General features: G+C 33.9%; 2 protein-coding genes across 4 annotated transcripts; both read right to left on the bottom strand.

Moving 5' to 3' along the window:
- Positions 1 to 603: 603 nt before the first annotated feature.
- Positions 604 to 7,913, bottom strand: LOC123893057 (disease resistance protein RUN1-like). 3 transcript variants are annotated; one of them, XM_045942978.1, is made up of 6 exons: positions 7,634 to 7,913; positions 6,421 to 6,970; positions 5,090 to 6,191; positions 3,575 to 3,856; positions 1,598 to 2,479; positions 604 to 1,305 (listed from the first exon to the last, which is right to left on the bottom strand). In XM_045942978.1, exons 2-6 carry the CDS (start codon positions 6,966 to 6,968, stop codon positions 616 to 618), a joined length of 3,504 nt encoding a protein of 1,167 aa, XP_045798934.1. In that variant the 5' UTR covers positions 6,969 to 6,970; positions 7,634 to 7,913; the 3' UTR covers positions 604 to 615. The 3 variants fall into 3 exon arrangements, with proteins under 3 accessions (XP_045798934.1, XP_045798933.1, XP_045798935.1); XM_045942977.1 differs by having other exon boundaries at positions 7,534 to 7,731; XM_045942979.1 differs by lacking the exon at positions 3,575 to 3,856 and having other exon boundaries at positions 7,634 to 7,823.
- A 2,163-nt stretch (positions 7,914 to 10,076) lies between these two features.
- Positions 10,077 to 24,319, bottom strand: LOC123893056 (disease resistance protein RUN1-like). Its single transcript, XM_045942976.1, has 7 exons — positions 24,054 to 24,319; positions 21,119 to 21,710; positions 19,792 to 20,896; positions 14,867 to 15,148; positions 13,724 to 14,602; positions 12,509 to 13,230; positions 10,077 to 10,442 (listed from the first exon to the last, which is right to left on the bottom strand). Exons 1-6 carry the CDS (start codon positions 24,082 to 24,084, stop codon positions 12,541 to 12,543), a joined length of 3,579 nt encoding a protein of 1,192 aa, XP_045798932.1. The 5' UTR covers positions 24,085 to 24,319; the 3' UTR covers positions 10,077 to 10,442; positions 12,509 to 12,540.
- Between the last annotated feature and the right edge of the window lie 3,301 nt (positions 24,320 to 27,620).

Raw genomic sequence — 27,620 nt, 5'->3', positions numbered from 1 at the left:
TATCGTACCAACCAAAAAGTATGGGAAAGGTGAAGGCTGACTAAATACACAACTTATCATTATTAGTAACACTCTCACAGCATAAAAAAAAAACTGTAAACATATTGTTATATTAAAACACTTCAAGTTCCCAACTCTTAGCACCAGATTGATGTTGTCGAGTAAAACTGTTTTCCACAAACTTGAGTCCTTATAGATTAAGCTAGTGGTCATATATAGTTGCATAAGCAAAGATCAGAAACCATATCTGCAGCATACGAAAAGCATCCCCTGACAGAAAGAAAAAAATGTGGATCTATTATCCACATGAAAATGCATAAGAATGACGATGCAAGTTAGCAAAAAATGCAGTGTAATTCATATGTAGAGCGGAGGCCAAATTTGGAACAATAACTAAAAATCTCGAAGTATGTCTCAACATATGGAATGAAAATGAGCATGGTGTAACAGTGATATACATCATTAAATTAACCATGTAGTTAGTCAATAATTAACAATGGCATATAATTTCAATTAATATTTTGTTATAGACTCATATTTAAGAAGATAACTACCTCAGGACTGGGAGAAATATATTGTGTTATTTTCATTGTGAACTTTCAGTGTTTTTTTTTTTTACAACAATTGTGAACTTTCAGTTAAAAGGCCAAGATTAAAGAGATCAGTTTCTTTTCCCTTGGCTTCATCCCTCTCAGCTTCATCTTTGTCAGAAACAAACCAGTTGTAAGGAAATTGGATTTTAGGCATACAGCTACTGCCGCTGCTTCTTTGTTTTATATTCACATTCTCCAAAGAAAGAGATGGTGCATCAAATTCAATTTCTCCGCCCTCCTCTGTGTTTATCTTGGTTAAGGGAAGCAATCCCCATTCCTTGATAATCAAACCTTGGCGGGCTTTAAATGTGATGTGTGCCCCTGTTTTCACAAAATGGCAGTGTTCCTGAGAAATATAGATTACCCAAATGTAGTTTAAGCCGTCAATCTTGTTTAGTTCCAAATTAAGTGGCATATCAAAGCGTTCTTCGGTGTATTCACTCTCAAAAGAAAGATAAAAAGGATGTGGCAGTGACGAAGAGAGCGATTGATGTGAAGAACTAGATAGTACAGGGTGATTATTTAACTCAAATGTTACATAAAAGAGAAAACCGAGGCAAACATCCATGACAGGGTCATTTATTCTTACTATTGAACCCCCTTCAAACCGATGATGAAAAAATATTGAAATGAAGTGATTTCCAACAGAATCACTAGTATTCTTGTACCAAGGAAGAACAATGTCAAAGCCACACCGAAAGGAAAGAGGTTCCTGTTAAAAACAAAAAAGTTAACGGACAAAGGCATATTAATAATGTTACACCGCTCAATAACATTTTAGCGAATATAAATTTTATAAAATCTATCATTAGATTGAAAGTTTATATCATATGGATAATTCACGTAAATTTTTATAAAAATTTAAAACCATTTCATATGTTATTGAGAACCACCAAAATCAATGATTTATGTAGAGTTTGATGACATAATAGTATAGAAAAAACACATATAAACAATATAAATAAGGAAAGAAAGCAAGGGGAGATAGGCAGAGTATTACACACCTCAAACATTGTTAGTATCCATCTCTGGATGAGGGCGTTGACAAAGAATCTGCACTGCGTGCAATTGGGAGAGTCAAACACATATAATCCTGATCTATGATTACGGGATTCAGATGTTGTTTTAAAATATCTTCCCGCAGAATTTGATTGACCACTTCTTTTTGGGAGATAACGCAAACTTTGAAGCTTATGACAGTGAGACAAGTTTAAATATGATAGATTGTCAAGCCAACTCAAGCTGGAAGGAAGTTCAGTAAATTTATTTCCCTGAAGATTTAGTCTTTCTAAACACCTTAATTTTCCAATATCCTTAGGTACTTTAGAAATATTGCAAAAGCTTAAGTCCAGAAAAATCAGAGATTCTAGGGAAGAATGATCATTGACAACTCTCAGGGGCAGATTGGTAAATTTCAAGCAGCCATATAGATCTAGAGTTGTAAGAGATGTCATATTATTAAGGCCGTCAGGTATTCCAACAAGATTTGTGCACTCTCTCAAACTTAAAAATGTAAGCTCTTCAAGAGCCTCAACAGATTCATGAATTGTGGATAAACTTGCACATCGATCCATATCTAGGTACTGGAGATTTGATAATTCGGTAAAATTCAGAGTGTTTTCAAGTTTTGTACAGCCAGAGAGACTAAGAACTCTCAAAGACATTAGTCTTGGTGCATAGCGAAAAACAAGGGTGACTAGACTAGTACAGTTTTGCAAACTCAAAAATTCTAGTTTTGTAAGGAGTCCAATTGATGGATGCACCACCGACAAATTTATGCATCCTGTAAGATCTAACCGCTCAAGATTTTGCATCCCTTCAAACCTTGGAGTCACCTTTAGATTTTTGGAGTTGCTCAGTTCCATCCTTTTCAAATTGGGGAGATCCTGGGCAGCAAGAAATAACCACCAATATGTTATTATTGTTGTATTAAAACTTGAAATTCAACAATTCACTCAATTATGATTTCAAAACTGCAATAATAAATTACAGTAAGAAGCAACTTAATTACAAACCTACTTGCATTCAATATTTTTATACCACAAAAGTTTGCTTTCATTGTTGTTTTATGAATTTTCCTTTCTTCTTTTGATAATTTCAAAGGTATCTGTATTTCATCCAACGGTGGATTCTTTGCTAATATCCTCACCAATATCTAGCATTTTATGAGGCATTTTGTTTGAAGGAGCTAAAGAGTAATTTTTTTAAGTTTAGCTTAAATTAAACATGTAATTTTGTTACATGCTTTCAGTATGATATTTTGGATGTACGCTTACTATTGATTAAGTTTATGCGCATTTAAATACTAAATTTTTATTATAGAATTGCGTCTTGATTTATTAAATAATAGATCTAAATTTGATTAGTTTTTTTAATATGGATCTCAAAAATATAGTATAGGTGAATTCCTATCATGTGAAAAAGAAAAATGATGTTGTGGTACTAATAATTTGAATATTTTACTGCGAAATTACCTGGGGATTGTACCTACGGATCTACCTGAGGATTTTATCTATGGTTTACCTTTGGATTTCACTGAAAGTCATACCCCAACCTACTAAACCTTTATTACTCCAATAATTTTTTTTTAACATTCGTGATTTTGGTTCCCTGTCTTGGCTCTTATCTGTTCCGTCGCAGACTTGGCTAGAAATGGCCTTTGCTTGCAGTTAGTTGCTGCAGCGAGTTGTCGGTTGGTTATCTATTATCGTGTTGACGGTCAGTTTCGTTTGTCGTCCTTAAGAGATTGCAGTCTTTTACACCATTTTTATTTACAATCTATAGTTTCGGATCCCGAATTGGACTTGTTGGATTGTGCTTTGGATGTATGATTGTTTGCTTTGCATTTGGTTTCATTAACTTAATTTTAATCTGGTAGTGCTTTTTATACCATGTAGGTTGAATTTCTGTTGTATTAGACAGAGATAGTACATTTCTACGGTGGATAGGAAAATATGAAAATGCAATAATTAGAGACATACCTGGATTTCTTCCCATAGTTGCACAATGCTACTATCCGGCATATTCAATTCTACAAGGTTATATGGTTGAAAGTTTGATGGCAAACACGTCAAAGGACAACCATTCCACAAAAGATAGCATAGGGAATCGGAAAGAAATTTGGAGCTTCCTGAAAATTTTGATTGATTTAATATGAGCAGTTTCAAGTTCTCCATTTTTGATAAATCTTCATCCCTCAACTGTTTGAATTTGCTAACATCCTCCATTTGATTTAGAATTATGGCTTTAGCTTTTATTGCTTTCTGAAAAATTAAGAATAAGCATGATTTTAATTAGGCTTAACTACACATTTGGTCTCTTACGTTTATTTTAGGTTTCAATTTGGTCCCTTATGTTTAAAAAGTATCAATTTGGTCCCTTACGTTTATTTTAGGTTTCAAGTTAGTCCTTTCCGTTAGTTTTGTCACTAACACCGTTTGAACAGTACACGTGTCAGCGTGTCCAAGTGCCACATGTCAGTCCACATATGCAAATTGACTGCCACATGTGACAAAATTGACGGAAAGGACTAACTTGAAACCTAAAATAAACGTAACGGACCAAATTGATACTTTTTAAACGTAAGGGACCAAATTGAAACCTAAAATAAACGTAAGGGACCAAATGTATAGTTAAGCCTTTTAATTATGTTTTGTGAAACAGAAAATATTATTAAAGAAGTTAGTCTTAAGCACAAGAAGTACTTGAAAAGAGAAAAGAACAGGGACAAGAGCTAAAGTAAGTTCTGCCCCTACTAAGCACTAGAAAAGATAATACACATTAAATATATAACTCAAATCAAACCAAAACTGCACAAAAGAAACAATAGTAAAGATGCCTCATATTCGCTGTGTTGGAACAATTTGATTTCTTGAGGTTAAAGAAATTGAAATGAATGAATGAAATTAAGAGAGAAAAGAGACAATGTAGTGGAAATAAGATGTGTATTATTTCCTTCATGGACCAAGCTTATGTAGCTTATAATCCAAAGTTAGTAAAAAAAAATAAAAATCAAAAGCTCAAGCTGAGCTTACCACCCAGCTAAGGCCTGCGCCTATCGTGCCTATTGACAGGTTTGGCACAGCTTGTGCGTATCGTGCGCCTATGAGTTGCCAACCTCTAACAAACTAACCAACACTACTACCTAACATATTTTCTTAAGAAACAAGTTACAAAACAATATCCATAAAAAAGGATATGACTGGTAGAAAAAAATAAAAAACATAAACTCATCCATTTATAATAGCAATATATATTTATTATTTTGTATATTATTTAAAAATATATATTAAATTAAAAACGGTTCGACCTAGTTAAATTCCAATCCAGTCGATTGAACCTTAAACCTATAAGTATGTCGGCGTTAGATTCTGATTACTTTGGTTCATGTAACAATAACACATGTTTTCTTCACTTGTTTTGTCCTTTACCTTGGGGTAATGATAAAGTAAAATAATAGAGATGGAAAACATAGAATCTATAGAAAGATATATTACCAGTTTTCTAATTGCATCATTGAGATCACGATAAAGCCACAGTCTACTCCATAATCTTGGCTCATCAGGATGTTCTTTCCGAACAATTTGCTTCCCCAACTCTTGCAATATTTTATGCATATGAATTTCCTGGTTTCTAATGGTTATGAATGATTTTTCAACAATAAGTGAAATTCCAATATCAGGTTGCAATTCACAAGCATGTAGAATTCGCCTCACATAATCCTCCCTCTCCCCTTCAAAGAAACAAGCAACATGCAAAAATATTTCTCTCTCTCTATTTTCGAGTCCCTCAAAACTCGACTGAAGCACTTTCATAGTTCCACTATTTGGATTTTTCTCCAATCCATCCAAGGTAGCTCTCCATTTTTTGGTATCTCTATTAAACAAGAAAGATCCCATTACTCTAATTGCTAATGGAAGACCTTGAGCATATTCAAGAACCTTGGGAATAAGTTCGGCATAATCACTACTTGAATTATCACTTTGAAAGGCTTTTCTACATAAAAGTTTACGAGCGTCAATATAATTCATCAATTCAACCTTGTGAATTTTATCCGCTCCATACAATTCAAGAATATTCAAATCTATAGTGGTTATGATTATTCTACTTTCTGGATGAAGCAATCTAGGATTTAGGTGCAGTTCTTGTAGTTGCACAAAACTATCAACGTCGTCTAGAACTATAAGGACCTTTATGTTCTTTAACCTATTTATTATAATTCCAGATATTTCAGAGCGACTGTATGCATCAAGATTTTTTTCTTTCAGAGTTTGATGAAGAATTTGTTTCTGGACAGCAATAGCACCATCCTCTCTATAAATTGTGCTAACATTCTCGATAAAACAACAAGCACCAAATTGGTAGTGATGTGAGATTGTGTCATACAAGACAGTTGCAAGAGTTGTCTTTCCTATGCCATCCATCCCCCATATTCCTAAAACTAGACAACGGTCATCATGTGAGCTTAGTTTTAAAAGTTTTTCTAATGCTCTTACTTGAGGCTGTATTCCGATAAGGTCATCAGCATACCCTGAGAATTTATGACCCAACTTTTCTATTACAGTCTGGACAATATTTTCAATCTCTTCAACTTCTTGCCTGGAAGAGACGTGAACCAACAAAATTATTAAATCATCATTAAAGTAGATAAGGGAAAAGAAAAAAAAAAAGTGGAATTTACTTCCACACAAAAGAGAAATACATTTTGCTTAAAAATAGTTTGATCTTTAAAGTAGTGGTATGATGAACACCAAAACCCTCAGTTGAACACCATATATAAGTTATATTTTTGTCAATAATAACAACAAAAAATAACTTGTATACTTACTTATTCCTGACATCCCAACCGGTCAATCCAGCGAAACAAGTCATAGCTCTCTTCCACCCATCAACCTTGTGTGGATCATCTTTGAATTTCTCAGTGTGTAAAACAAAAGCATTCTCAAAAACTCCATTCTGGTTTCGCACGTGAGATGGATCAACATCATAGAAAACAGGAAACACAATTTGTTTAAATTTAGCACGGCAATCAGCAATGGCAGCCATTTCATCTAAACACCAAGTTGAGGAAGCATAATCTTTTGAGAAAACAATAATAGAACACCGTGAATGTTGAATTGCCTGTAGAAGTTGAGGTGAAATGGATTCACCTTTCTGAAGTTGTTTGTCATCTTTGAAAGTGAAAATACCTTTTCTAATGAGATGAGAGTAGAGGTGGTCAACAAAGGTGTTGCGCGTGTCAGGACCCCTGAAACTGATAAACACATCGTATCTATAGCTTTGGGTTTTATCATCTGTACCTCTCTGAACGGATGGCCGACGACCAGTCAGTGCCTGAATTATATGCGGGAGAAGGGGTATCCAAGAGAGTGACATATCTGTGATATATAAAGAAAGAAAAAATTTAAATGCATATGTCTGTGTCAAATAATAAAAATTAAAAGGGGAAGTTGTGTCTTTAAATATCTTAGAATTGAGTATTGGGTCTAACTCATCCTTACAAAATCGGCTTGTAAGGTGAGGATTGCCTCTAGTATATAAACACTTAGTCAGGCCATCTCTCAACCGATGTGGGACTCGTAACAAAAGAAGTGGAAATTCTTTCACTCACAATAATAAGAAACAAAGCACATCGATCACAGCGATAGGTCCTCTATCGAGTATTATCTTCTATGTATCACAATGTAAAATGTCTCTAACCAAATCATATAGTTTAATGAATAAACTTATAACATTTATGTTTATTCAGATTCCAAACTAAAAGGATATTTCTCAAAACCAAATGTGTAAGCACATTTTAGAACTTAAAACATGATAAGGGATAAAATTGACTATGTTGAATATAATCAATTTACACCTGGATAAAATTAAAAGGGGGAGTAGTGTCTTTAATTCCCATCAAAGAATAGATAAAACAAAAGGGATTTAATCTAAATCTAACCTCAGTTACTAGTATTAAGTTCTCTCAGCTGAAAATGAAGTGTATCTTTTCTCAATTCCTTAAAATCTGAATACACAAAAAGTAAAAGTTGAGTTCTCACCGTTATAAATATATAGGATAATGAATGAATGAGTTGATGAAATTGTTGCATCCGTTGTATAAAGAAGAAGAAATCATATAGAAACAAAGTGTGAGCATCTTTCCTCATACGACTGAAGGAGACACGAAACAGCTGGGTTGACCAAACTCAACTTTGGTACCACAGAAATAAGGCGTCACATAGCTACCACAGAAATTAATGACAAGGAAGGGAGGGTACTTTACGGTCCCGCCAGAGAAATCGGGTTTATTGCCTTTTTTGCAAAATAAAATAAATACTTAAAAAAACCATTTTTAAATAGTACTAGTATGTTTTTAAAAAAATTAAGAATAAACTAAAATAAGTTAACTATAATTGTATGGATTTTTTTTTTTTTGGTACATCGGATTAAACAAAAGAAAACAAAAGAAAACTAGCTCTAGGGTAGGCCTTCCTTAGAGTATCGGATAAGAGAAGTTGCTTCATATCATTGGGTGGTGCATCCCACATGGTAAACTTCTCATCATTAGCCGATCTCAACTTGGCGAAAAAGTCAGCACAAACAATCTCTGATGCAATGTAAAATGGTTTCCTCACAAGAAGAACATCTCGGGCAGATATCGTAGGATGCTAGATTCCGACGACAAAGGAAAGATAGGGTGGGAATCGCATGATGGCAAATACACCAAATGAAAAATGTAATCTTCTCAGGAGCAGCAAGTTTTCAAATCCAAGACCAAGATTGATTGTTATGTGTAGATCCTCTTTGTTGAAGCAACCAATTATAACCAGATGCCACAGAATAACCACCATTCAAGTCATGGTTCCAAATAAAACAATCGGTGGTGTCATTACTAAGAGTAAGATTAGTATTCATGACTAAATCAGTAATGTAATTGTATGGATTTTTTTTTGTAAATCGGGTATCCTCTGCGCACAACTGCAGAGACTAATCCCTCGAATCTTGTGGGGCCCAAATGGGTGGCAAACTCTTCCTGGGGCCCAAATGGGTGGCAAACTCTTCCTAAGAGTTTTAACACTGCTACATGCCCAAGACAGGGATCGAACCCAGGACCTTGTATGGATTTTGAAATCATTTAAGTTTTTGAAATTATTTAAGTTTTTTATTTATTTATTTATTATACGATTAAAAACCTATTTTGTCTCAAATCTCCTTAGATTTAATTTAATCCCTAACAAAAAATAATACCAAATTAAGGTCAGTTAGGTCTAATTTATCCAACTGTAATTTAAGGTCAGTTAGAAAACAAAAGAAAACTAGTTAGAAAAAGTCAGTTAAGGTCAGTTAAGGTCTAATTTATCCAACTGTAATTTAAGGTCAGTTAGAAAACAAAAGAAAACTAGTTAGAAAAAGTCAGTTAGGTCTAATTTATCCAACTGTAATTTATCCATCATTCTAGTCTTCCACACTTCTTCACTACTATTGTCTTTAGCCAATAATTTTAAATTTTTCATCATTCTTCCTTTCCAAACATCATTTACTCCAGTGTCCTTTGATAAATTTTTCATCTTCCAAACATCTTGTTTTTTTTGTCATCAAGCAGCCTTGATCTTCAATCTCATCAACCCATATAAAGAAATTACAATTATACGGATGATTCTAAAGAAGAAAAAAAATCAAACGAAGTTTTTCTAAAAAATGAAATAACAAATTAACAAAACTCATAATTATACACCATATTATCATGATTGTATCAAATTGTGTCAAGCCAATTCACACACTAACCAACACTATGCATGTGTTTGGTTTATAGCTTATATTTGCCGGAGTCGCACATCTGGGAGTGATATTGCCGTAAAAGTGAGAAGCAACTTTTTGTTACTTCAAAAAAAATGTGTGTCTGGTGACCTTATAGACGCGGAAACAAATACAACACATGTGTGCGATGTATTGGAATGAAAAAGAATGCGGTATTTTGGTCCCTTTTTCGTCATGGTTAGGAATTAATGAACATGTTGCTTACACATTAAAATTGCCTCATGATGCCAACATTCGGTTTACATGCATGTGTCTCAGTTGAAACCTTTTAATGGTGTTAGTGTTGAACAACCATACAAGTCTTTACCTCCCAGAAGCTGTCCTGCAACACCATTGTATTTTCAGAGCCAATACTACTCACATTCCCCTAGGGCTTATTAAGTGGAAAAGTTTTGAATACGCTGCTTCATTCATGATTTCATGGCAAGACAGACATGAAAGCTTCCATCATCAGTGCAAGCAATCACTTTGGCTTTTGAGGGACAACTTGTGCATAGCCAAGGAGTTGTTACAGTTACAGTGCAGACCATCCAATTGAGTCATATTGCATTTGAAACTAATAACTGCCAACAAAATCTAATCGACACTACAAACATAATGTCAAGATTAACCTTGGCTAAAAGAGATTATATTCCATATTTTAATGGAAAATTATTCTAGATAGATTTTCACATAAATGTAATGTAACCATAAGGAAAGTGATTCTATTCCATCTTTCAATTTCAAATTAACATATAAAAACATAAATAAATTATCGTACCAACCACAAAGTATGGGACAAGTGAAGTCTGACAAAATTCACAAAGCTTATAATTATTAGGAACACTCTCAGTATAAAAAAACTGTAAACATTGTAGCCAAAACACACAAAAAGTCATATTTATATTAAAATTTAAAACACTTCAAGTTCCCAACTCGCAGCACCCAGTTGTTTTTGTCTGTGTAGTACATACGGTTCCACAAACTTGAGTCCATATAGATTAAGCTAGTGGAGAGGTCATAGCTACCAAAGCAAAGATCAGAATCATATCTGCATACAAATAGCATCCCCTGAAAGAAAGGAAAAAAATGTGGATCCATATGAAAATGCAGAAGAATGAAGATGCAAGCTAGCAAAAAATGCAATGTAGTTTCCAATTCATACGGACTGGGGGAGGCAAAATTGGGTACAATAACTAAATCATGAAGCATTTCTCAACATATTGATTGAACATGTTTTAACTAAGTTAGATGCATTATACTAGGGGTGTGCAAAATATCCGGTCATATGGATATGACTATATCCAAATCCAAAACCAACTCCAAATAACCAGTTATTTGGAAACAGATATTAACCAGACCATTCTAAAAATGGTTGGGTATCCATTATGTAAATCCGGTTTTTTAATTAAATGCCCATATCCATGTCCAAATCCATTGGATTAGACTTTTTGCGCATTTCTTCATTTTTTGATATGAAACTTTTGACTATTTTTTTTACGCTAATTATCCTATAAAAACCTAAAATCGGCCAGCAACCCGAAAAATCGGCAGAAAAAACCTAAAATTGGCCAAAAGCCCAAAAATCGACTATAAACCCTAAAATCGGCCAAAAATCCAAAAAATTTGCCGAAAAACTTAAAATCGGCCAAAATTCCAAAAATTGACTATAATCCCTAAAATCGGATGAAAATCCAAAAAATCGGCCGAAAAAACCAAAAATCGACCGAAAAACCCAAAAAATCGGCCGAAAACCTAAAATCGGCCAAAATCTAAAAAATCGACTATAAACCCTAAAATTGGCTGGCAACCCGAAAAATCAGCAGAAAAAACCTAAAATCGGTCAAAATTCCAAAAATCAACTATAAACCCTAAAATCGGCCGAAAACCCAAAAAATCGGCCGAAAAACCAAAAATTGACCGAAAACCCAAAAAATCGGCCGAAAACCTAAAATCGGACAAAATCCAAAAAATCGACTATAAACCCTAAAATCGGACGGCAACCCGAAAAATCGGCAGAAAAACCTAAAATCGGCCAAAATTCCAAAAATCGACTATAAACCCTAAAATCGGCCGAAAACCCAAAAATTCGGCCGAAAAACCAAAAATCGACCGAAAACCCAAAATCGGCCAACATCCAAAAAATCGGCCGAGGAATCTAAAATCGTCCCTAAACCCAAAAAACTCGGCCGAAAACCTAAAATTGATCCAAAATCCTGAAATTGGCTATAAACCTCAAAATCGGCCGAAAAACCTAATATCTACTATAAACCCATTTTTCGGCCGATATTAGGGTTTATAGTCAATTTTTTCGTTTTTTGGTCGATTTTTCATTTTTCGGTCGATTTTTCGTTTTTCGGTCGATTTTAGGGTTTATAGTCAATTTTTGGGTTTTTTGCCGATTTTAGGTTTTTCGGCCGATTTTTTGGGTTTAGGGTCGATTTTTGGGTTTTCGATTAATTTTTTGGGTTTTCAGCCGATTTTAGAGTTTATAGTCGATTTTAGGGCTTTTGGTCGATTTTAGGTTTTTCAGCCGATTTTAGGTTTTTCCGCCGATTTTTTCGGTTTTTCGGTCAATTTTTGGGTTTATGGTCGATTTTATTAAAATAAATAAAATTAAATGAAGGAAATTCAATTACATTATCCAAATAAAATATAGGAATTTATTCTATGTATAAAATTCTGATTTCTTTACTATTTTTTTTACGCAAGTTTTACTAAATTTAGATTTTTTTCAAAAAAAAAAGATTTTTTTTAAATTGTCTTAAAAGCAGTTTTTAAAATGAAATAACTGATTTTTTTATCAGATTTAAAAATAACCGGTTAAAAATTGGATTTAAAAAATGACCACTTTTAAATTTGGTTTGGTTAAAATAACTGGTTATATATCCATAACCAAATTTATAACCAGTTTTATAACCGGTTTATAATAAAATATGGTTATGGTTATGAATCTAAATCCAATTAAATGGTTTCGGTTTGGATATGGTTTGGTTTGTCAAATTATCCGACCATGCACACCCCTACATTATACTAATGCAGTGATACATCAATTAACCATGTAGTTAATTAGTAATTAACAATGGTATATAATTTCAATTAATGTGTTATAGAATCATATTTAAGAAGATAATTACCTCAGGACTGGGAGAAATATATAGTGTTATTTTCATTGTGAACTTTCGTTTAAAAGGCCAAGATTAAAGAGATGAGTTTCTTTTCCCTTGGCTTCATCCCTCTCAGCTTCATCTTTGTCAGAAACAAACCAATTGTAAGGAAGTTGGATTTTGGGCTCAAAACTACTGCTTCCGCTTCTTTGTTTTACTTTCACATTCTTTAAAGGAAGATGTACTGGTACACTCATTTCCATCATTGAGCCCTGTGTGTCTTTCTTGGTTATGAGACGCAACCCCCATTCCTTGATAATCAAACCTTGATGGGCTTTAAATGTGATGTGTGCTCCTGTTTTCACAAAATGGCAGTGTTCCCGAGATATATAGATCATCCAAACATAGTTTAAGCCATCAACCTTTTTTGATTCCAAATTAAGTGACATATCAAAGCGTTCTTCTATGTATTCACTCTCAAAAGAAAGATAAAAAGGATGTGGCAGTGACGAAGAGAGCGATTGATGTGAAGAACTAGATTGTTCAGGATGATTATTTAACTCAAATTTTACACAAAAGAGAAAGCCAAGCCAGTCGACGTCAATAACAGGGTCATTTATCCTTACTATTGAACCCCCTTCAAACCACTGATTGCCGAAAATCTTTGAAATGAGCTCATCTCCATCAGAATAACCGGGATGCTCATACCGAGGAATAACAAAGTCAAAGCCACAACGAAAGTGAAGAGGTTCCTGATAAAAAAGAAGATAATATACAAGGCATACCATTACTAGAGATAGGGATGACAATTGAATCAAATTAATGGACCCATACTAAACGGGTACTTGTGAAAAATAGGCAACAAACTTACACTACGAGTATGAGCATAGGTATGGATGCGGGTATGACTACTTCGGTAGCCACCCCGCACCTATGTGTTTGTGTCTGTGAATATATTTAAGGGTTTGGTCCATATTATGTACCAAATACATCACATTTTTAGTGTACCAAAAAAATTTAATGTGTGTAACCGGAGGGAGTATATGATAACTTTTATTTTAATGGGGGAGTATATTCCTATTGATTATAAATTGGATGTTAGGAAAATGTTTAAGCATATGTCAATGAAACAAATTTAAATATATTGGATTATAGTGTCTGATGACATAGTAGCTAGAGAAAAAACACATACGCTATAAATAATAAGGAAATAAAGCAAGGGGAGATAGCTATAGTATTACACACCTTAAGTAATCTTCGTATCCAATTAGTGATGCGAAAGTCGAACTTCCAAGCGTACTTCGACCAATTGGGAGAGTCAAACACATATAATCCTGATCTATGATTACGGGATCCAGATGTTGTTTTAAAATATCTTCCCACTGAATCTGATGGACCACTTTCTATTGGGAGATAAGGCAAACTTTGAAGCTTATGACAATGTGACAAGTTTAAATATGATAGATTGTAAAGTCTATTGAGGGTGGAGGGTAATTCGGTAAAGTTATTTCCCTGAAGATTTAGTCTTTCTAAACATCTTAATTCTCCAATAGCATTAGGTACTAGAGAAATATTGGAATAACTTAAGTCTAGAAAAACCAAAGATCGCAGAGAATAAGTGGAATTCTGACTCAATGACAACCCAATTAATTTAGAGCATCCATGAAGATCTAGAGTTGCAAGAGATGTCATTATATTAAAGTTGATAAACAATTCAGCAAGATTTGTGCAGTCTCTCAAACTTAAGAATTTAAGGTTTGCAAGAGCCCCAACAGATTTATGAACTGTGGATAAACTTGTGCATCGATCCATATCAAGGTACTGAAGAATTAATGTTCCACTGAAATTTGGAGCGTTTTCAAGTTTTGTACAACCAGCGAGACGAAGAACTCTCAAAGACCTTAGTCTTTGTGCATTGCCAAAATCAAGAGTGACTAGACTAGTACAGTTTTGCAAACTCAAGAATACAAGTTCTGTAAGAAGTCCAATTGATGGATGCACCTCCAACAAATTTATGCATCCTGTAAGATCTAGCCGCTCAAGTTTTTCCATCCCTTCAAAGCATGGAGTCACCTTCAGATTTTTGGAGTTACTGAGATCTATCCTTTCCAATTTGGGGAGATGCTGGACAGCAAGAAATAAGCACATAAATGAAGGCACTTATAAACCTACTTGTTTGCACTAAATACTTTTATTCCACAAAAAATGAATGAAGTTTGAATTATGGAGTACTTGTTAGGAACCCGTAAATGTTATCCAATAAAAAGAACACTTTAATTGTATAAAAAGAAAGTTTAATTGCACTTTTGGTCCCTCTATTTTAAAATTAAACTTTTTGGTCATCTATTGGACGGCAAAAAGATGAAAATTGCGTAATTAGAAAAGTACCTGAATGCCTATCCATAGTTGTTCCATGTTGCTATCAGGCATATTCAATTCTACAAGATTGTATGGTTGAAAATTTGATGGCAAAGACATGAAAGGGTAACCATTCCACAAAAGATAGCATAGGGAATCAGAAAGAAATTTTGGGCTTGTTGAAAAATTTGAATGATACAATATGAGCACTTTCAAGTTCTTCATTTTTGTTAATTCTTCATCCCTCAACTGTATGAATTTGCTGACATCCTCCCTTTGATTTAGAATTATGGCTTTAGCTTCTATTGATTCCTGAAAAATTAAAAATAACCATAATTATGGATTTAGAATTATGGCTTTAATGAGGTCTGCCACTTCTAAGCACTAGAAGAGCTAATACAAATTAATATAAACCAAATCAAACCAAAACTTCACAAAATAACACTAGTAGAGACTAGAGATGCAGTCTGTCCACTGCCACATAATATTATCAAATGGAATAAAAGTTATTACTTGTTAGTGTTGGAAAATATTTAATTTCCTAGTTTGTTATTTCTAGGAGATTCTAAGCTTATCTATTATTTCCTTTTATGTTTGTACTCTTCCTATTTAAACCAGCCTTGAGCTGAGGAATAACACACAACAATATTCACTTATTATTTTCTACATGGTATCGAGAGCTCCCGATTTTGGGGGTCTCGCTTCCGCAAAACCCTAGCCGCCGTCGTGTTTACAATCCGACCACGACAACTGATTTTGTGCGGCACTGTTCACCCGTGGCACTGTTCATACTACACTGTTCATTCTGTAGTACTGTTCACCGACAGCACTGTTCACACGCACTGTTCACGGAATTACTGTTCGCGCGTACTGTTCACCGGCGTTACTTTTTTCTTTGCTGCTTCTGGTACTACTTGGCTAAGATTATTAATTATGACGTTTTTTTATTCTCGACGACGATCATCCACTTTCAAATATCGTCGTGAATGCAAATATTGTCATCGTTTGGGACATACTATTTTTCAATGTTGGAAATTACATGGTCTTCCGCGACCTTCAAATCGGAAGAACAAAGGTGGAGGTGAGAGTCATACATTCCAAGCCAGTAATTCTGATCAAGAGCAACAGTCTTCTTCAATTCAGCTTTCATTCACGATGGAACAACTAGACAGACTGTACAAAATTCTTGAATCTAACACTCTTTCTGGCTCTGTTGCCCCAAAAGGTACTTCTGCCCTTTTTAGTGTCAGTCCCAGTCATGCTTGGATAGTAGATTCGGGTGCAAGTGATCACATGACAGGTGATTCTACTCTGTTTTCTTCTTATAGTCCATGTGCAGGTAACCATAAAATAAAAATTGCAGATGGATCCTTTTCAGCCATTGCGGGTAAAGGTTCGATTGTGTTGTCTCCAAGTCTAACCCTTAAAGATGTTCTTCATGTCCCAAATCTATCTTGTAGTCTCATGTCTGTCAGTAAATTAGCCCAAGATAGAAATTGTCAAACTAATTTTTTCCGTACTCATTGTGTTTTTCAGGATTTGAACTCGGGGAAGATGATTGGTAGTGCTAAGGAGAGTGGAGGACTCTACTACTTCGACATTGAACCTGAATCACAACTACCTTCCAAACCAATAAGTTCATGCTTTGAATCTTTTTTAGTTCTGAATAATAATGATGATGATGTTATGTTATGGCATTCACGATTAGGTCATCCTAGTTTTCCTTATTTAAAACACTTATTTCCTGAGTTATTTCGTAATAAGGATTTGTCTTTGTTTAAATGTGAAGCATGTGAATTTGCAAAACATCATCGTTCTCATTTTCCATTACAGCCCTACAAACCATCAAAACCTTTTTCTGTTATTCACAGTGATGTTTGGGGCCCTAACCGAACGAGTACACTTTCTCATAAAAAATGGTTTATCACATTTATAGATGATCACTCAAGAGTTTGTTGGGTGTACTTGTTAAAGGGGAAATCTGACGTTTGTCAGGCCGTAAAAGATTTTGTTAAAATGGTGCAAAATCAATTTCAAACAAATATTCAAGTATTTAGAAGTGATAACGGCAAAGAATATTTTAACACAATGTTGAGTGATTTTTTTCGTGAAAATGGAATTGTGCATCAAAGTTCATGTCCTAACACTCCCCAACAAAATGGAGTTGCAGAAAGGAAAAATAGGCACTTGTTGGAGGTGGCTAGAGCTTTACTTTTCGCAAGTAAAGTACCAAATTATTTGTGGGGTGAAGCAGTTTTAACTGCTGCATACTTAATTAACAGAGTGCCCTCCAAAGTTCTTAATTTTCAAACTCCAATTCATATTTTCAAAGAATGTTTTCCTAATGATCGTGTTTCAAACGATTTGACCTTAAAAATCTTTGGTTGCACTGCATTTGTTCATGAACATAAGAATATTAGCAAACTCGAACCGCGTGCTATAAAATGTGTTTTTGTTGGGTATTCTCCAACCCATAAGGGATATAAATGTTTTGATCCAAAAAACCATAAAATGTTTGTCACCATGGATGTTACATTCTTTGAAAACAAACCTTTTTTTGACACGCATCTTCAGGGGGGGAATTTAAATGAAGATTCGTTTCAAACTGAGGACATGAGTTTTTTTAATAATTTATCTTTGCCGGTATCACAAAGTTCTAAGACTTATACTTCTGCACCAACGAAAAATGACCATGATTCTTTATCTAATCCTACTCCTGTTATGAGTAGTGAACTTGGTGAATCCGAGCCTAAATTTTCTCATGAAGAAAACAATGAGAATCTTGAAAACGATGATAATGGTGATCTAATTGAAATGCCACAAAATAATGAGTCATATAAAGATAATAGGTTTGAAGCAGGAAACAAGACTTGGAAAGGAAAGGTTTTTGTGAGAAAGAATCACAAAGAAAGTGATGAGTCCACATCTCAACACTGTCATGAATCTGAACCGGGGGATGATCAACTTCCTAAAGAAAGAAAAGGTAAGTCTATCTCTGTTTCTGAGAGTCGTATTTTGTATCCTGATATCGATGATCCTGTGGCTGTTAGAAAACCTGTTAGATCTTGCACTAAATACCCATTGTCCAATTTTATATCATATTCAAATTTGTCTTCGTCTTTTTCTGCCTTCACCTCAAAATTGTCTAGTGTAGAGATTCCAAAAAATGTACAGGTTGCTCTAGAAGTTCCAAAGTGGAGGGAAGCTGTACTTGAGGAGATGAAAGCTCTTGAAAAGAACAAAACCTGGAGTGTTATGACACTACCGGATGGCAAGAAGACGGTTGGATGCAAATGGGTGTTTACTCTGAAGTATAATTCAGATGGGTCAATCGAAAGGTACAAGGCTCGATTGGTGGCTAAGGGTTTTACTCAAACCTATGGTATAGACTACTCAGAGACTTTTGCTCCTGTTGCAAAATTGAACACTGTCAGAATTCTCTTGTCTCTTGCTGCTAACCTAGATTGGCCCCTACATCAGTTGGATGTTAAGAATGCTTTTCTCAATGGTGATTTAGAAGAAGAAGTATATATGGACATTCCTCCTGGCTTTGAAGACAAGTTTGGATCAAATGTATGCAAACTAAATAAGTCTTTGTATGGATTAAAGCAGTCTCCTAGAGCTTGGTTTGAAAATTTCACTTATTCCATGAAGAAACAAGGGTACATTCAAGGACAAGCTGACCACACCTTGTTCACAAAGTTCTCCCAAGATGGAAAAATTGCTGTCCTAATTGTTTATGTTGATGATATCGTCCTTACTGGAGATGATATAGTTGAAATGGCAAGAGTAAAAGAGAAATTAGCATTAGACTTTGAAATCAAGGACCTGGGATCCATGAGATATTTTCTTGGTATGGAGGTTGCTCGATCAAAAGATGGTATTGTAGTTTCCCAACAAAAATACATTCTAGATTTATTGAAAGAAACAGGAATGAGTGGATGTCGACCAGCAGATACTCCCATGGATCCTAATGCAAAACTTTGGGAAGAAGGAAGTGTTCCTGTTGATACTGGAAGGTACCAGAGATTGGTTGGGAAACTGATTTATTTGTCACACACTAGACCTGACATTGCTTTCTCGGTTAGTGTAGTAAGTCAGTTTATGCATTCTCCTTTTGAGGAACATCTTGAGGCAGTCTATAGGATACTGCGATATTTGAAAGCAAATCCTGGAAAGAGATTATTTTTTAAGAAGACTAGTGAAAGAAATGTGTCTATCTTTACCGATGCTGATTGGGCAGGTTCGATTACTGATAGAAGATCAACCTCTGGATATTGTGCCTATGTTTGGGGTAATCTTGTGACATGGAGGAGCAAGAAACAAGGAGTTGTAGCAAGAAGTAGTGCAGAAGCTGAGTTTAGAGCTATGGCTCAAGGTATATGTGAAGGATTATGGATCCACAGAGTCCTAGAAGAGCTTAAGATGAAAATTGAGCTTCCATTGAAATTATACTCTGACAGTAAAGCCGCTATTAGCATAGCTCATAACCCAGTTCAACATGACAGAACCAAGCATATTGAGATCGATCGACATTTCATAAAAGAGAAGTTAGATGTCGGAATCATATGTCTACCTTTTGTAACTTCGAGTCAGCAAACTGCAGATATCTTAACCAAAAGTTTGGCAAGACCCACCTTTGAGCATTTGATCGGCAAGTTGGGCATGACAGATATCTATGCACCAACTTGAGGGGGGGTGTTGGAAAATATTTAGTTTCCTAGTTTGTTATTTCTAGGAGATTCTAAGCTTATCTATTATTTCCTTTTATGTTTGTACTCTTCCTATTTAAACCAGTCTTAAGCTGAGGAATAACACACAACAATATTCACTTCATCTCCTTATAGTAAAATAAAAATAATTAACTCAAGAGTTTTTCTGGACATTTTGTCCTTGGGTAACAATAAAGTAAAATAATGGAAATAGAAAACATCAAATCTATAGAGATATATTACCGGTTTTCTAATCGCATCATGGAGATCACAATAAAGCCACAATCTACTCCATAATCTCGGCTCATCAGGATGTTGTTCCCGAACAATTTGCTTCCCCAACTCTTGCAACATTTTATGCATATGAATTTCCTGATTTCTAAGGGTTATGAATGATTTTTCAACAATAAGCGAAATTCCAATATCAGGCTGCAATCCACAAGCATCTAGAATTCGCCCTACATATTCCACCCTCTCCCCTTCAAAGTAGCAAGCAACGTGCAAAAATATTTCTCTCTCTCTTAGCTCTAGTCCCTCAAAACTTGACCGTAGCACTTTCATAATTCCACTAAAATCTGAATTATTCTCCAATCCGTTCAAGATCGCTCTCCATTGGGTGGTATTTCTAGTATACAAGAAAGAACCCATTACTCTAATTGCTAACGGAAGACCTTGAGCATATTTTAACACCTTAGGAATGAGTTCTGCATAGTTGTTGCTTGAATTATCACTTTTAAAAGCTTTTCTACATAGAAGTTCCTGAGCATCACTGTCATTCATCAAATTGACCTTATGAATTTTATGCGCTCCAAACAATTTAAGAATATGCACATCTCTAGTTGTTATGATTATTCTACTTCCAGGACAAAGCAATTCGGTCTTTATGTGCAATTCTTGTAGCTGCCCAATTTGATCAACATCATCAAGAACTAAAAGGAGCTTCATGTTAAATAGCCTCTTTGTTATAATTCCAGATATTTCAGAGGGACTGTATGCATCCAGATTTTTTTCTTTCATAGTTTGATGAAGAATTTGTTTCTGAACAGCAACAGCACCACCCTCTTTATAAATTGCGCTAACATTGTGGATAAAACAACAAGCACCATATTGGTAGTGATGTGAGATTGTGTCATACAAGACAGTTGCAAGAGTTGTCTTTCCTATGCCATCCATCCCCCATATTCCTAAAACTAGACAACGGTCATTATGTGAGCTTAGTTTTAAAAGTTTTTCTAATGCTTTTACTTGAGGCTGTATTCCGATAAGGTCATCAGCATACCCTGAGAATTTATGACCCAACTTTTCTATTACAGTCTGGACGATATTTTCAATCTCTTCAACTTCTTGCCTGGAAGACATGTGAACCAACAAAATTATTAAATTATCATCAAAGTAGATAAGCGGAAAAAAAAAAGTGGAATTTACTTTCACACAAAAGAGAAACATTTTGCTTAAAAAAACTTTGATCTTTAAAGTAGTGGTATATATAAGTTATATTCTTGTCAAGAATAACAACAAAGAATAACTTGTATACTTATTTCCTTCAAAAAAAAAAAACTTGTATACTTGCTTATTCCTGACATCCCAACCTGTCAATCCAGCGAAACGAGTCATAGCTCTCTTCCACCCATCAACCTTGTCTGGATCATCTTTGAATTTCTCAGCGTGTAAAACAAAAGCACTCTCATAAACTTCATTTTGCTTTCGCACATGAGATGGATCAACATCATAGAAAACAGGAAACACAATTTGTTTAAATTTAGCACGGCAATCAGCAATGGCAACCATTTCATCTAAACACCAAGTTGATGAAGCATAATCTTTCGAAAAGACAACAATAGAAACCCGTGAATGTTGAATTGCCTGTAGAAGTTGAGGTGAAATGGATTCCCCTTTCTGAAGTTGTTTATCATCCTTGAAGACGAAAATACCTTTTCTGACGAGATGAGAGTAGAGATGATCAACGAAGGTGTTGCGCGTGTCGGAACCTCTGAAACTGATAAACACATCATATCTATATCTATAGCTTTGAATGCTATCAGAATGCTGGGAAGAACTAGACGTTGCACCTTTTTGGTCCAGCATGCTCACATCGGAAAATGACTGACAGCCACACAGGGCACGTAACGGTCTCAAGAGCCAAGATCTCGAAGTAAAACTATCTGTGATATGGTTAAGAAATGCACGTAATTAATTAAAGGGTAAATAGGGTTTTACCCCCTGCAAAATAGGTCAGTTTTGCGTTACCCCCTGCAAATTTTTTTTTTTGTGATTACCCCCTGTAAAATGAAGATTCCATCATTTACCCCCTCAGTCGACAACATGGATGTTGACTGGACAAAATTGATGACGTGGGATGCATGTGTGGCTTTTCATTTATTTTTTATTAAAGTTTTTGTGCCACGTAGATAAATAACTTAATATAATTATTAATTTTTCAAAAAGAAAAAAAAATTAAAAAAAATTGTTAATGAAATTTATTTATAAACATTCTTGTTCTTCTTCTCGGTGTAATCATAAATCAAATCTCACACAATCAACAAAATCTTCTTACCCAAATTTCTCTCAAATTTCACATCTTATTAACAACCCTAAATTATTTATCTTCTATAATCACAACTATTGAAGAAGATGAACCTTCAACCCCAATTACTATCGTTTTTTTCTTTTTTTTTTCAGTTTTTTTTAATTAAAAAAATAATAATTATACATTCATTAATGAATTGACAATAAAAAAATAAATATAAAATAAATTAATTCCACTTGTACGTGCCACGTCATCATTTTTGTCCAGTCAGCATCCATGTTATCGATTGAGGGGGGTAAATGATGGAATCTTCATTTTACAGGGGGTAATCACAAAATAAAAATTTGCAGGGGGTAACGCAAAACTGACATATTTTGCAGGGGGGTAAAACCCTATTTACCCTTAATTAAAATATATTAACAAAATGAAATTACTTTTAAATGACTAGATTTGATTATAAGGGGTTTATTAACTGTGGATACTTAACATGATGAATTAATCCATTCTATACGTTCTATAATTTTGCGAATACTAAAGTTTACCGGAGAGGAAAAAAAATAGAGATTGAAAACAGAGTTAAGATTTTTTCCCAAAATATACCTCATGTCCCTTTAAAATTCCCGTAATATCCCTCTCCCAAATTGTTTTCCCAAAAAAACAATACTCTGGTCAATCTGAATGGCGACATTCTGAATGTCGCTACCTCCTTTCCCTGCTGCAATTGCAGAATTTGTCCCCTCAGAGGGATATTACGGGGAAAAAAATGTGGAGAGGATATTACGGGAATTTTAAAGGGACCTGGGGTATATTTTGGGGAAAAAATCTGATTCTAACTCTAACATGATAGACAGTAGACGCATTATTAAATTTCGTTTTTTAGTTCTATAAAAAATTTCAGCAAGTTTTAGTCCTCAAATATTTTCTATCATTCTTTTGGATTCCTGCTTTTCAATCAACTCGTGTATATCATTTAAATTTTATTTTTTTTTTCGCGGTCATGTTTAGTGTAATATATAAATCTCTCTTGCAAAAGCTTAAATCTTTTAACAAGGGATGAATTAAATATGAATTGTTTTTCGCGCATAAAAATTCATAAATAATTTATCTTATATTAAAAAATTCTAAATTTTTCGAAAGAAATTCTTATAAAATAAATACAAAAAATCATTAAAAAAAACATGAAAGAGCACAAGAGTTAATTAAAAGTAGGATCATACATAAAGTATTTGAGGGACCAGAAATTATTGAAATTTTTATAAAAATTAAAAACAAAATTTGATATATTTATAAGGATTAAAATGTTATTTAACCCAAAATTTAATTAGACTATTCAATTTCATTCTACTAAGGCACTGTTTGGTAAGTCCAATAAACTAGCTTATAGCTTATTGAACTAGCTTATAAGCTTGTTTGAAAAAAATGTGAAGTGTTTGGTAACGAGCTTCTCTAACTAGCTTATAGCGTTTTTTGAGATGCTATTTCAAGTAGCGTATGAGCTTATAGCTTATAGTTTTTTCATTTTATTCCATATTTACCCTCATTAATTTTATTTATTTATTTTTTAAAAATTATAATAACTACCCACTAACACTTACAAAAAAAAAAAAACTACCCACTAACCACGTATTTTTATGTCATTTTGAACTTACAACAGCTAAATTTGTCAAACACTTTAATTTTATTCTACTAGCTTTTCAGCTATAAGCTACCAGCTATTAGCTATTAGCTATAAGTTAGCTTTTCAGCTATAAGCTAGCTTATCAGCTATCAGCTAGCTTATAGCTTATTTTTACCAAACAGAGCCTAATACTATATACCATCAATCTAAACATATTTTTGGTTTTTACAAAACTGACTTGTATTCTTTTATACAAAAATTCAAACATTAAACTCTTTATGAAATGGAACTTGATTTATCCCAATACATACCCTAAAAGAAAGATTACCCAATTAAAAAAATAGATGGGACAAGTTGTACCAGAATTTGTTGACGATGAGTTTGAGTCCATCTTCTATGAGTTCCCAAGTTGGAGAAGGCGAGGAGGGTGTGATCTTCCTCCCTTTTAAAAGTCTTTGTTCCAAAAGAACCTTTACTTTCTCACAACCAAACTGGAAGCACCCACGAAACAGAGTCAAATAACAAAACAAAACTAGTATATACTCCTATCTTATCTAACGATGTATACATGACAGGTGGAACTTTGCAGCATCCTCACATACATTGGATCCAATTTTGTTCAAACTTTATTTTTAAATTATAATAGTAATAAATAAATAAACAAATACAGATTTAGTCCAAACTTTGCGAGATGTGGGTTTTGGTTTTAATAAAAATGGGTTGATGTTGCTTTGATTCATTTGATAATATTTAGGCCTGATAATTGTGATCAAGAATAATGAGTTTTGGACACTAATTTTGATTTGTGTAGAAACAAGTTTAGGCACAACCTCTAGTGTACATGATGGTGGTATGACTAGGGTTATTATCTTATAAATAGATAGGTGACTGCAGTCTGGCAAGTGGATCAGTTTATTGTCGAGTAATAATTCACACTCTAGTATTTAGAATGAGTTCGTGCCAAAACTACTAGTTTCACTTAAGAATTTAGACAATTAAACAAATAAAAGTGTTTTGTATCAGTTTTGTTTGTTTTGAAAAGGTTTTGAATAACAATTAAATAAGAGAGGTGCAAGTAGATGAGAACGGGTGGTTAAGTACTGATGAGTTCTTATCGGTCACTATTTTTAGAGTCTTTTTAATTAAGTTTTTAACTAAATTTTATTAGTTTAGTGTTTAATTTAGGGTAAATTCTAATCTATTGTTCTCATGGTGGACCAGTCATGAATAACACACTAAAAAGGATTATTGGTGTGGTTTCTTCGGATTCACAACAAATCCAAATTCCAATTCAACGATTTTCACAAAATGACATCCGAACACATCCAAAAATATTCAGTTTTTTGCAGTTTCCGATTTTAATTAGGATTTGAACACTCATACAAACTTTCTCAAGTAAGGTCTTAAAACCTCATTCATCAATGCTTGAAATGTAGATGGAGCATTGGTCAAACCAAAAGGCATGACTAAGTATTCATAGTGACCCTCATGGGTCCTAAATGCAGTCTTTGCTATATCTGATTCTTTCATTCTAATTTGGTGGTAACCAGATTTTAAATCCAACTTAGAAAATATGATAGCTCCTCCTAATTCATCTAATAACTCTTCAATGATAGGAATAGGAAATTTATTAGCCACTGTTACCTTATTAAGAGCCCTGTAGTCAGTACAAAACCTCCACCCCCATCTTTCTTTTTTACTAACAAGATAGGACTTGAAAAAGGACTTGTACTATGTCGGATGATTCCTGCCTGTAGCATTTCTTTTACCATCTTCTCAATTTCATTCTTCTGGTAAAAAGGATACTTGTAAGGTCTCAAGTTAGGGATGACTGCATCTGGTTGTAACACTATGGCATGATCATGTTCTCTAGGTGGTAACCAGTTTATATTGGAAGTTCTAAACTTCCTCAAAGCATAGAAGCACGAGAACCAATAAAAAACGCTGATGAGACAATAAATTAATGTAAAGTTATATTAACCTAACTTACTAACAAGTATGGCATAATTTGTTACCTTAAAAGTTTGAAGTTGGGTCTGAATTCACTACTACACAGTACCGAGAAGCAATATTGCGTCGTTGAAGGCTCAAAAAGATTGAAAATGAAGGCCCTTCTTCACTGAAATAAAGCCTGGCGTCAAGAATAAATTTAACTTCTCACGAACTAAAGACAACATGTAACGGATAAATAGATTCTAGGGACGAAACCGATAGAATCAAATCACAAAGTAGGAATTCTAATGAATAGAATTCGGTACAAATGAGAAATGTAAAGATAAATTAAGAGTTGTTTTTAAAGAAGAAGATAATTTGTTCATTCATTGATTGATTATCAAATGAGGCTCAAGGTCTTTAAATACAACCCTAATGAATAAAAATGTAAAATGACATAAAATAAACTATTATTTAAAATAAACTATTAATTGATATTTAATTCCTGTCACACAACAGTGGAAGGAGCAACCAAGAAACCACGGAAGTACTACGGCTACAGTAGCGATTACTTTCGAGGCAAAGTCTAAGTGCACAAGTGAATAACGTGCATAAGTGAATCACATGTTTCATGATGCACAAGTCTCGAATAACATTATAAATAATACGAATTTTATAAAATCAATTGTTAGATCGAAAGATTATATAACATAGATCATCTATAGAAATTTATGGTTTATGAGTTTTTATTTAATACCGTTAACTTTGATGAGTCTCAATAACATATCAAATTATTTTTAATTTTTCTAAAAATTTCTATGGATGATCTATATGATATAAACTTTCAATCCATCGGTGGATTTTGTAAAATTCGTATTCGTTATAATGTAATTGCAAACTTGTGCATCATACACCATATGGTGCACTTGTGCATGTTAGACAAAACCTACTTTTAGACTTCGTTGTTCTTTGTTTGTATTTATTTTTTTCATCACCAATTTAATCTGGTTCAGGAGTATGTTCTTACATCAAGTGATTTCAACCCCTCTCAATCGCAGTTGTGAGGATTGAAGGTTGACATTTCCTCTATCGTCACACACATTAATCCTCCGTGAGCTTATTTGATATGCTTTTTTAAAATAGAAAATAAAATATATTTTTAGTTCTTTTAATTATATTAAATTTCTAAGTTCGATCTTCATTGCCAACATCGTAAACCAAAAAATATATTAAATTTCAACCAATCGTTAGTTATTCAGCGGTGATTGACATCGAACTTAGTAGGAAAGATCACGGTTCGACCCCCAACTGCGATTTAGCTTTATAGAAACACCTTTTTCTCATAATTAATAATCAATAAAAATTCTTTTTACATATTTTCATGAAACTTATTTCAAAGAAAACACAAAAAATCATATTTCAAATTATCATATTTCACTTTTCTTAATAAGTGTGAAATTATTTTTTTTGCTTATATCATGGGACGAATAGAGTAATTATCTCGTTAGATCTACTCTACTATTCATAATTATTTATCCTTCGATTACAAGTTAGTTGTGAATATCGCATACAAATCTTATTATATAGTTTTGTCTCATTGATTAATGGATAAATACTGTTAAATTATAAATGGGTGGTTTAGAAAAAACCTAATCTGGTCCGGATGTCAATTTTGACATCAAATGGTTTCTGCCCCCTCCCGATCGCAGATGCGGGGATCGAATTATGGTTCTTCCTACCAAGTTCAACGTCAATCACCACTGAATCAACCAATGATTGCCCCTTCGAGTAAGGACTAGATTTTTAGCTAGATTTTACTTATTGAAAACTTCCTGCCCCTAGGAACCACCAAATCACTCCCCTAGGACAATTTTTAGCATCATCTAACTAGATGATCTACACATAATAAATATATTATTTGGAAAAAAGAATCATTATAAATTGATCAACCACCGAATCGAACCAAACTGGTTGGTTTGGTTTTATTTATAAAAA

This window comes from Trifolium pratense, linkage group LG6 (assembly GCF_020283565.1).
Source record: "Trifolium pratense cultivar HEN17-A07 linkage group LG6, ARS_RC_1.1, whole genome shotgun sequence".
Taxonomy (NCBI): Eukaryota; Viridiplantae; Streptophyta; class Magnoliopsida; order Fabales; family Fabaceae; genus Trifolium; species Trifolium pratense.
Note: the sequence above shows the minus strand (reverse complement) of the source record. Positions and strands in the feature narration are given on the sequence as shown.